Below are 11,135 nucleotides of genomic sequence, written 5' to 3'. Positions count from 1 at the left end.
GGAATTGCCTGGGTCGGACAGAGGGGGGCCGAGCTAAGGAGAGATCAGGGGCCGGAGCTGAGTGGGGGGCAGAGCTGGGCCAGCCAGAGGGGCCAGAGACGCAGCCCAGGGAGCTGGAGGCAGAGCATCAGCAGCAGCCGTGCTGGGGCAGAGTGGTGGGGCTGGGGCTGGGGCTGGGGCTGGAGCAGTCTGGAGCCGGGCGCCGTGAGCAGCTGAGGAGAGCGAGGGGGACCCTGGGCAGTGGGCCCAAAGCAGGTAGACGCCCCCAGCCGAGAGGCTCTGCAGGCCAGGCTTGGAGGGGGACCGTAACCCCGACAGGGCGGGGGCGACGCTGGGAAGAAGGGTCCTGCCACCCAGAGCCTGCGAGCGCATGGCCACCACCAGAGCAAGTGTCCAAATCACAGCATCCCTGCAGCACGGCCAGGGCCTGAGCAGGGGGCCTGGGACTGACAAGGAACAGACGGTGAACAGCCCTGACGTTCCAGAGACACTGTTTGTGATGTTCCCTGCCACAGAACGGGGTGACGTGTTTCCTTTAACCTTTCCCATTTTTCCTTATTCCTTTTTAAACTAATTTCCAATTAAATAAACTGTATTTGCTTTAAATTGTATGCTATGATCAGTGGGTCAGGGAAGTGTCCAGTGCAGAGAGAGCACCCCAGCGTGGGGACACCCCAGCCCCTGTCCTAGGTGACCACAGCAAGGTTGGGGTCGAGCCCCCCAGGAATCCTGGGCCCGGCCTTGCTGGGGTTCCGAGGACTCTGCCACACAGGAGAGTGGAAGGGGAGTCCTCGAGGGCAGGGAGGCCACTGGGTAAAGGAAGTGGGAGCGAGGACTCAGATCCTTCCGCTAGCCCATTTCACCGGGGTAGTACAGAAGCCAGGAAAGTTCCCCACAATAGCGGGACCATTCACCCCCCCCCCCGCGCTTCCATTAAGCCAGATGTCCTGATTAGCCTGCCTGCCTTAATTGATTCTGGTAAGTTCCTAATTGGCTCCAGGTATCTCAATCAGCCTGCCTGCCTGAATTGGTTCTAGCAGGTTCCTGATTGCTCTTGGGCAACCCCTGCTCTCATAACTCAGGGAACAGAAAACTATTCATCCAGCGGCCAGCGTGGTTTCCTTTGAACAGACTCCTGCCTTCCACAGCACCCTCCTGTAGCCCTCTGGCCTGGAGGGAGGGAGGTGGAGGGCTGCTACCGCTGCTAGGCCCTGGGCTTTCGCTGCTGCTGCTGCAGCTACTCCCTTGTCTGGACCAGACCCCTCCCCCCTTCTCTGCTACCTGGTGGACCCCCTGGTTGCTGCTGCTCCTCCTGAAGCTCCTTGGGGGGGGGCTGCTGGCCTGCTCCCCAGAGAAGGGGAGTGATGGACCCTTGCTTCAGCTGTTGCTGCAGCTGTGGGCACCATGACCACCTGAGAAGGGTCCCTCCCGCCTGGCCAGGGGACTGCCTGCTGGAGCCGCCGCTGCTGCTGTGTTTGCTGCCTGGGAGCTGCTGGAGCCTTGAGGAGAAGGAAGAAGAGGATCATCTGCTGCTGGGGGAGCGTGCAGAGTCTCTGCAGACCACTGTGGAGGGGGCCTTCAAGGACAGGATCTCATGGTCTACAGTGCTGAATGCTGCAGAGCGGTCCTGGAGGACGAGGATGGACGTCTTTCCTCTATCCACGGACAGCAGGAGATCAGTGCCACTAAAGTGGTTTCAGTTCCATGTTCGGGCCTGAATCCAGACTGTGCTGCGTCTAGAATATTGGTTTCAATTAGATGAGCTCATAGTTTGCCTTTGGCTTCTCTCTGAGCTTGCTCAGGAAGGGGACATGTGTCCCAGCAGCGCTTCAGCCCTAGGAATGTTGATACCTACAGGCAGATCGCTCGAGGCGTATGTGAAAAGGGCTCTGACCGCGACACGGTGCCGTGCAGAACAAAGATAAAGGAGCTGAGGCAGGCATACCAGAAGGCAAGGGAGGCAAACCATCTCTTCGGTGCTGCACAGAGGACCTGCTGGTTCTATAAGGAGTTGGACACTATCCTTGTCAGCGACCCCACCTCCACTGCCAAGAGCCCATGGATACTTCAGCGGGACTGGAGGAGGCAGAAAGTGGACGAAGTCTTTGATGAAGAAGTGGAGTTAGACGATGATTTAGAGCCCACAGCAGGGTCACCAAATGAGGGAGGCAGCCAGGAACTATTCACCACTCCAGAGGTGTCCAGCCAGTCTCAGCAGTATCTCTCTGGCGAGCAAGAAGCAGGAGAGGAGACCCCTGGTAAGTGGCTTTGCTCTGTGTAGTGTGGTGGTGGGTTCAGGTTATAGAAATGTTCAAGGCTTGCTGTGTTTCTGTGTGCTGGACATTTCTCTGTGCCTCTAATCAGTATGGTGGAACAAGGTGTTGATGCACACTGAGAACTCATGGGAGTCCTCCAGACAGATCGCTAGGAAAATTTCTTAGAGGTACTTTTTAGAGGGCTTTCCCTTCACCTTCTCCCCTGGTTCTTGTCATGCAGAGAGAGAGGAAAAGACCAGAAGTCTGAAGTGCAGAGAATGCAATGTTTATTGGAAGTGTTTCTTGCAGCCCTCTCGTGGGCCCTCAGTTTCTGCAGAATTTATGTTTAGTAAAATATTCCAACCCCTTGTTACTGTGTAGGAAACCTCCCAAATGTGACCCTGCCTGAGTCTGCAGAAACTGGGGAGCCATGAGGGGGCACCTGCAGTGGTCCGTAGGCTGGTGCATCACACATCTGTAGTTTACTCTTTTTAGTTATTTCAGCAAAAGGTGGGGATGAGGGGTGGGGGTGGGAGGTGAAGGAAACCAGTGAAAGAAGATGGTTACACAGTGATTCAGGGAAGGCAGGTAGGCAGCATGGCGGAGCCGGGTGTTTTAATCCTGTATAAAGTAATACATAAATGTACTTGTTAACTCACTCCTTGTTGGTGTTTGTTTCTTCAGGAGGGTTTAAATGAGGCAGGCATAGTTGTCTGGTGGACCAGCCCAGGGTATCCTATGGGCATGGGGCGGCAAGGACACAGGCCCAGAGATGGTTGTGGGAGAAGCAGACAAAGCACTGAGGGGGCATTGGGAGGAGGAGGGGCAGAGTGATGCTTTAGGGCACAAGGGCAGGAGAGAGCAGTGCTGAAGGTGAGGACAAGAAATTTAAATTTGATGCAGTGGGGAAGGGGAACCCAATGGAGCTGTTAATACAGTGTGAAGCCATTTAGCTTGTCAAGTTGACAGTGCAGTCCTCTGTGGTGGTGGATTACTGTCAGCAATTGACCAAGTGGTCTAGAGGAACAGAAGAGGCTTGATACCCAAAGCACTGGCTAGCTTAAGCCTCTGGCGGCTGGTAGATACTAAGGGTCTGAGACTCTGTTTCGAGACTTCAATAAAGCAAACCCAATTTTTTTTGTGGCTGTATGTGTCTCCTTCACATAACACATGAACTAGGGGTCACCAAATGAAATTAATAGGCAGCAAGTTTAAAACAAACAAAAGGAAGTATTTCTTCACACAGCACACAGTCAACCTGTGGAAATCTTTGCCAGAGGATGTTGTGAAGGCCAAGACTCTTAACAGTGTTCAAAAAGGAACTACATACATTCATGGAGGATCAGTCCATCAATGGCTATTAGCCAGGTTGGGCAGAGATGGTGTCCCTAACCTCTGTTTGCTGGAGCTGGAAATGGGTGACAGGGGATGGATCAGTTGATGATTTTCCGTTCTGTTCATTCCCTCTGGGGCACCTGGCATTGGCCACTGTCAGAAGACAGGACACTGGGCTAGATGGATTATTGGTCTGACCCAGTGTGGCTGTTCTTGTGTTCAGGTTTCCCCTCTGTAAAAGGGGATTAATGATGCTTCCCTCTTTGAGATCGGATGAAGAGGTAGCTATTATCATTATTACCTGGCCACCACAGCATCTCAGCTGCACACCCACATGATAATTACAGCTGCCTCAATAACCACTGCCCCCTACCAACAATACTTCTCTTTCTGTTAAAAAAAAACACCCCAGGACATTCACTGACAAAAACCTTCATTCGTACAGTGAAAATTGACCGGTGGTTTGATGTGCCCTTCTAGAACACCGAGTTTAGCATAACTCAAGCTTATGAAATCCAGGAAACACAGAGTTACATGCCCATGCAGGATACCTGCTCGTGCAACCTTAACTCTCCCCTCTATGAGTGACGCCCCAATATACTCGTAACACATATTTGCACGCTGCTTTTGCCCTGTACTGAACAGGAGCTACATACACCTGCCCGGCACTCACACACTTAGCGTACTCCACAGAAAGAACATCACAGCTGCTAAATTTTAAAACCCTTTCACCCTTGTGCACACAATGTCATCTCACACTGTACCGTCACTTACCCTTCACTGAACAGACAGACCACAATCTTCTCCCAGCTCACTGTGGCTAACCCCCATGAGCTTGATTATATTACATACTAAAATGAGTCATGCATGGCTCTAGGGGCAGGGACTGCCTTCTTACTGCATGTTTGCAGAGCATCCAGCACAATAAGGCCCTAATGCAGGGGTGGGCAAACTACGGCCTGCGGGACTGTCCTGCCTGGCCCCTGAGCTCCCGGCTGGGGAGGCTAGCCCCCGGCCCCACCCCTGCTGTCCCCCGCAGCCTCACCTTGCCATGCCGCCAGCGCTCTTGGCAGCGTAGTGGCATGGCTGGCTCCGGCCGGGTGGCGCGGCTCAGGGGCAGATTTAAAAGTGAACACAGGGCTGGGCACTGGGGCAGCTCAGCACCGGCGCACCCGCCCTGGGGGCTGCACTGCGGGGGCAGGGGAGAGCAGGAAGGGAGGCTCACCTGCAGCCTCAGGGGAGCAGGCGGGCGGTGCGGGTGGCAGGAGTGCAGCGAACGCGGCAGAGGACTCAGGAGGACACCGGGAGGCCGTGCAGCCTCCCGGCTTTCCAATAAGGGCCGGCCAGAGAGAAGCGGCGCTTTGAAGGGGAAACCACCGCTTCTCTCCAGCAGCCCCTGCTCCTCTTGAGTCCTCCGCCCATGTTCGGGGGCTGCATTCCGAAAGGGGCGATAGAGGGGGGTTGGATGGGAGTGGGGTTCTGGGGGGGGCGGTTAGGGGATGGGGAGCAGGGGAGGTTGGATAGGGGGTGAGGTCCAGGCGGGGGTGGTTAGGGACGGGGGTTCCGGGAGGGGGTGGTCAAGGGACAGGAAGCAGGGGGAGTTGGATGGGTTGGGGGTTCTGAGGGGAGCAGTCGGGGTGGATGGGGTGGGGATCAGGCTGTTTGGGGAGGCAGTCTTCCCTATCCGGCCCTCCATATAGTTTTGTAACCTTGATGTGGCCCTTGGGCCAAAAAGTTTGCCCACCCCTGCCCTAATACTTGATTGGAGCCCTTACATGCTAATGAAATACAAATAAATATACATAAACCAGTGCATTAGCATTAATATGATTGTATTTTGATGTTTCCAAACTATAGCTACATACAACAAATAACTGTTTTCGGGGGTAGAGGGCATGTGAGTGTGTAGCAGAGGCAAAAGGGGGAGGATGGGCATATGGGAACAAATTAGGGATGAAAACAAGGGAAAGTGGTAGGGAAGAAGGATAGAGGCAATGGTGGGGTGCAGCGATATTGCAGAGCAGGTGGCATTATTGGCAGTGGGGTGGGTTGTTTATGCATAGTGATTGAAGTAGGTTTCAGAGTCCAAAATGGGAAATCCAAAAGGTTCGTTATCACATGGCAGGTTGGGAAGGTTCTGGTCCCTGGCTCCCTGCTATTGGCTGATGATGGCTACAGTTGCTTCCAGGGGGATAAGTCTTTTACACCTTGTCCTGGAGGCTGCCCCAATGGTACAGGCCCCTTCCTCCATAGATCAGTGGAAGGTGGGAGCTGCTGGGCCTCGGTCATTACTCTTACAGCCAGGGTCTCCTCAACATGTTGTGTAATCTAGTAGTCATAGCCTCTTTCTTGGGTGTCTTTTGTTTTGCCATCTGCTCTCTCAGTTTTTCTTCAACCTTCCTGTGCTTTTCTTCAGTTCCTCCATCCACCATACGCTCCACCTCAGAATACAGCTCATTGGTGTAGCATCTGCCTCCATTCTCCTCCACCATTTTCTCAGTTATTTCCATCAGCTCATTAACCTGTTCGTCCCTCTCTGCTCCAGTTGCCTTGTTGTTGAAAGCGCAGTATCGGTTCTTACACTCTTGAATCAGCTCCTTAAGATTTTTGTTATCTGAGTTTGTCACATAGTCCCTCAGTGAGTCACCCCCTAAATCTTCTTTCCGGGTGAACAGGACGATCATGTTCCTCTTAGCTTCGACTCCAAAAATCTCCCATACTCGCTTCACTACTTCCTTGTCTTCTTCAGTGTAACGGCCCAGCTGAGTCACCAGCACCAGAGCATGGGGACCTGGGGCAGAGAGCAGGATACAATGACTGATCTCTCGATAGGTTTCTGTGTCACTGGCCTCTGGAGAAAATACATCAGGCATATCGATAACCACAACCTCCTTCCCGTTCCAGCTCATGCTCCCTGTACTGCAAGCCTCGGTTACTGGCTTTGCCCGCAGTTTGGACACAAACACTTTGTTGCCAAGGATGGTGTTTCCCGTTGCACTTTTCCCAGCTCCTTCCTTACCAACAAGGATGAATTTTAATTTGATGTGGCTGCTTTCTTGTGCACCTGTTGGGAAGAATTTTGACAGATTTACTATGTTATTGCATGTATAATAAAGTAAAGATGGTGGGTTTAAGATTTCTCTTAATTAAAAAAAATATATCTATATAAACTCATTAAAACTACAGGCTGCCTGAGTTTCAAGATTTGGGTCTGGATTTGAAACCTCCCTGTGTTTGGATTCAGATCAGAATTCAGGTCCAGGTCACTGGAGCATCTCAGTGCTTTGATACAAATGGATTTTAAGTCACATGTGAAAGGTGCTGCTCTCACCACTATGGTGTCAGAGCTGAGCAGCCAGTTGGCATTTGACCTCCTGAGGTCCCTTCCAACCCTGATATTCTATGATTCTATGATCATCACAGAACTGTGACACAAAAAATATGACAGCCTCTTCGGAATACGAGAGCAGAAACAATGGAGGATGTGGTGTGTTAGCATTGAGCTGCATGGACTGAGGTTTCTGAGGACTTACAAAAGGAATCAAAGGTTTCAGAGTAGCAGACGTGTTAGTCTGTATTCGCAAAAAGAAAAGGAGTACTTGTGGCACCTTAATAAATTTGTTAGTTTCTAAGGTGCCACAAGTACTCCTTTTCTAAAAGGAATCAAAGGGGATTTAGTGTATCATTATTTCCATTAATAGTTGTGTGGGGTCACAGGTGTACATGGCCAGAAGAGATAATCTATAGTAATCTAGTGTGAACTCCTGTATAATGCAAGGAAGAGAATTTCAGCCAGTTACCTTTGTATTGAGCCCAGTAACTTCTGTTTACCTAAAGCATGTTCCAAAAAGGCAACCAGTCTTGATCTGAAGATATCAAGAAAGGAGGAATTCCCCACTTCCATTGGGAGCTTGTTCCAATGGTTAATTACACTCACTGTCAAAGTTGTGCCTAATTTCTGAACTGAATTTATCTGGCTTTAATTTTCAACAATTGGTTCGTGTTCTGCTAGATTAAAGTGCCCTTTGGTACACAGTAATTTCTCCAAATGAATGTATTTATACACTGTAAGCAAGTCACTTCTTGATACTAATTTTGATAAACTAAACAGATTGAGTCTTTAAATCTCTCACTATAAGGCATTTTCTCCAGCCCTCAAATCCCTTTTGTAGCTCTTTTGCTGCACCCTCACATCCCTTTTATAATATGAAAGATTACAAGTTGAGTTGATAAAAGAAACTGTATGATGTTTATCCTTAGGCTTCTCTAAGGCATTGGACTTGGTATTGCATGACATTCTCATGAAAATACTCAAATTATACAACATCACAGCACAGGTTAAATGGATTACAATCTGGTTAACTGACAGATCTCAAAAAGGAGTTTTCAATGGTGAATCATCATCAGATGGGAGTGTTTCTGAGGGGTTTTGTGAGGACTGGATGTAGGCCCATGTCAAAGTTCCTTCCCCACTCTGAACTCTAGGGTACAGATGTGGGGACCTGCATGAAAACCTCCTAAGCTTACTTTCACCAGCTTAGGTTAAAACTTCCCCAAGGTACAAATTAATTTTATCCTTTGCCCCTGGATCCACTGCCACCACCAAACTTTAACTGGGTTTACTGGGAAACGTAGTTTGGACACGTCTTTCCCCCCCAAATCCTCCCAACCCTTGCACCTCACTTCCTGGGGAAGGTTTGGTAAAAATCCTCACCAATTTGCATAGGTGACCACAGACCCAAACCCTTGGATCTGAGAACAATGAAAAAGCATTCAGTTTTCTTACAAGAAGACTTTTAATAGAAGTAAAGGAATCACCTCTGTAAAATCAGGATGGTAGATACCTTACAGGGTAATTAGATTCAAAACATAGAGAATCCCTCTAGGCAAAACCTTAAGTTACAAAAAAGACACACAGACAGGAATAGTCATTCTATTCAGCACAGTTCTTTTCTCAGCCATTTAAAGAAATCATAATCTAACACATACCTAGCTAGATTACTTACTAAAAGTTCTAAAGGTTTCAGAGTAACAGCCGTGTTAGTCTGTATTCGCAAAAAGAAAAGGAGTACTTGTGGCACCTTAGAGAGTAACCAATTTATTTGAGCATAAGCTTTCGTGAGCTACAATAAGACTCCATTCCTGTTCTATCCCTGGCAAAAGCAGCATGCAGACAGACACAGACCCTTTGTTTCTCTCCCTCCTCCCAGCTTTTGAAAGTATCTTGACTCCTCATTGGTCATTTTGGTCAGGTGCCAGCGAGGTTACCTTTAGCTTCTTAACCCTTTACAGGTGAGAGGATTTTTCCTCTGGCCAGGAGGGATTTTAAAGGGGTTTACCCTTCCCTTTATATTTATGACAGCCCAACATTATTTGATACTTGTATTCAATATCTTGCAGTAAATATAAAAGCACTGAGATAAAATGTGTGGATGACACAAAGATTGGTGCAGTCATAAAGAATGATGAGTACTGCAGAGCGATCTGTTGCATTAAGAAAGCTGGGCCTATTCAAACAAAATGCATTATAATACAGCCAAGTGCAACAAGGACTCTAGCAACAAGCACTCTTGGAACAATCTAGGGAAGCAGTGACTCTGAAAAAGATTATGGGGTCACAGTGGGCAACCAACTGAACACGAACTCCCAGTCCGACGCTGTGGCAAAAAGGGCTAATGTGATCCTTGGATGTATAAACAGGCATAAGGAGGTGATTTTATCCGGGTTTACGGCATTTCTCAGACTGATACGGAAATAGTGCGTCCAGTTCTGGTGTCACCTTTTTCAAAAAAAACAAGTTGAAAAATGGAATCAAGATTCGATGTCTTTCTGGAAGAGATGCTTTAGTCAAACACAAGTTATTGATCTCATTACTGGAATAACTGGATGGAATTCTTTTGTCTGTGCTATACAGGAGCACAGACTAGATGATCTAATGGGTCCTTCTGGGCTTAAAATCTGGGTCTATGAGGTCCTATTCCCACACCTAAAACTATACCTGTATGTAACTCATTGAAGCATCGGTGCCTAAGTCAGTAGCGAGTGCAGAACAGATTTCTGAGTGTCACTTACCTTCAGCAGTTTCTTCATTTTCTCTCCCTTTCCTTTCTGGCTGAAAGATTTGTAAAAATAAGCAGTTATTTGCAAACATGTTATCAGAGCAAACAAAATCATGAATAAGGCTGCAAAAATTCTCCTGCAAAAATCTCTCTAAGATTCTTTTTAATGTATTTGTTCAGCAGTGATCAGCCTCTCACTCAAATTGTAATTTTCTGCAATAATTCGATGCATCTTTTCTTGAATCATGGTCTTACTATTCCTTAGAAATGGCTACCCATGAAAAGGTCTTCTGACATATCTAACAGATCCCAAAACTTGAGACTGGATCAGGATCAGCAGAAACTGCAAAAAAAAAAAAAAAAAAAAAAAAAGACTTTGGCACCATAGAGTATGAGCTGGTTAACAGTGAAAGCAAAAGAGGTTGTATGTTTGGGGGAATTGATTTAAGTAGAAAAAACTCTGCTTCAGAAGGGTGAGAGACAGCCAGCTTTTAATGCATTCTATTTAGGAGGGGGATTACCAGAGCACTTGCCTTCCTGTGCACTCCTAAGGCAGGGGTCCTGTGGGAAAGGAGTACTGTGTCCAGTTTTGGGCCCCACACTATAAGAAGGACGTGAAAAAACTGGAAAACATCCAGCGGAGGGCAACAAAAATGATTAGGTGTCTGGAACACATGACTTATGAGGAGAGACTGAGGGAACTGGGATTGTTTAGTCTGCAGAAGAGAAGAATGAGGGGGGATTTGATAGCTGCTTTCAACTTCCTGAAGGGGGGTTCCAAAGAGGATGGAGCTTGGCTGTTCTCGGTGGTGGCAGATGACAAAACGAGGAGTAATGGTCTCAAGTTGCAGTGGGGGAGGTTTAGGTTGGATATTAGGAAAAACTTTTTCACTAGGAGGGTGGTGAAGCACTGGAATGTGTTACCTAGGGAGGTGGTGGAATCTCCTTCCTTTGAAGTTTTTAAGGTCAGGCTTGACAAAGCCCTGGCTGGGATTTTAGTTAGGGATTGGTTCTGTTTTGAGCAGGGGGTTGGACTAGATGACCTCCTGAGGTCCCTTCCAACCCTGATATTCTATGATTCTATGTCTGATTACCTGCCGTATGGGCAGGTGGCATATGTGTGCATTCAGTGCAAGGAGCTCCTGGCCCTAAGAGACCATGTATGGGCTTTGGAGGCCAGAGTGCCTGAACTAGAGGAGCTAAGGGAGACAGAGGGGTACATAGATGAGACTTTCCGGGACACAGTAGAACGGTCACACCCCCACTCTGACAGCTGTTGAGGAAGATGAAAGTCCCAGGGAAGGAGAGCATCTAACTGGAGCAGAGGGAACCAATCCCATACTTGGGACCCTCCTTCCAGATGATGTTGTGGTATCCTCAATGCGAGAGGAGGAGGGGAGGGAACTGTCCAGGGGAGGGAACTCCAGCTATTAGGAAGAGACAGGTGTTAGTAATTGGCAATTTGATCATTAGAAACATAGATAGC

The 11,135-nt window shown here is 48.6% G+C and overlaps 1 protein-coding gene across 2 annotated transcripts in view; it reads right to left on the bottom strand.

The window, feature by feature from the left end:
• Positions 1-5,405: 5,405 nt before the first annotated feature.
• The window catches only part of LOC125632989 (GTPase IMAP family member 8), a 48,659-nt gene continuing 42,929 nt past the window's right edge, over positions 5,406-11,135 (bottom strand). For both annotated transcript variants that reach the window (XM_048842034.2, XM_075124693.1), the window contains exons 3-4: positions 9,663-9,702; positions 5,406-6,654 (exon numbers count right to left, since the gene is read on the bottom strand). In XM_048842034.2, coding sequence (XP_048697991.2) covers positions 5,885-6,654; positions 9,663-9,702 — 810 coding nt within the window. In that variant the 3' untranslated portion in view covers positions 5,406-5,884. The remainder of the gene's footprint in view (positions 6,655-9,662; positions 9,703-11,135) is intronic.

The sequence above is a fragment of the Caretta caretta genome, chromosome 2, assembly GCF_965140235.1.
Source record: "Caretta caretta isolate rCarCar2 chromosome 2, rCarCar1.hap1, whole genome shotgun sequence".
Classification (NCBI taxonomy): domain Eukaryota; kingdom Metazoa; phylum Chordata; order Testudines; family Cheloniidae; genus Caretta; species Caretta caretta.
Note: the sequence above shows the minus strand (reverse complement) of the source record. Positions and strands in the feature narration are given on the sequence as shown.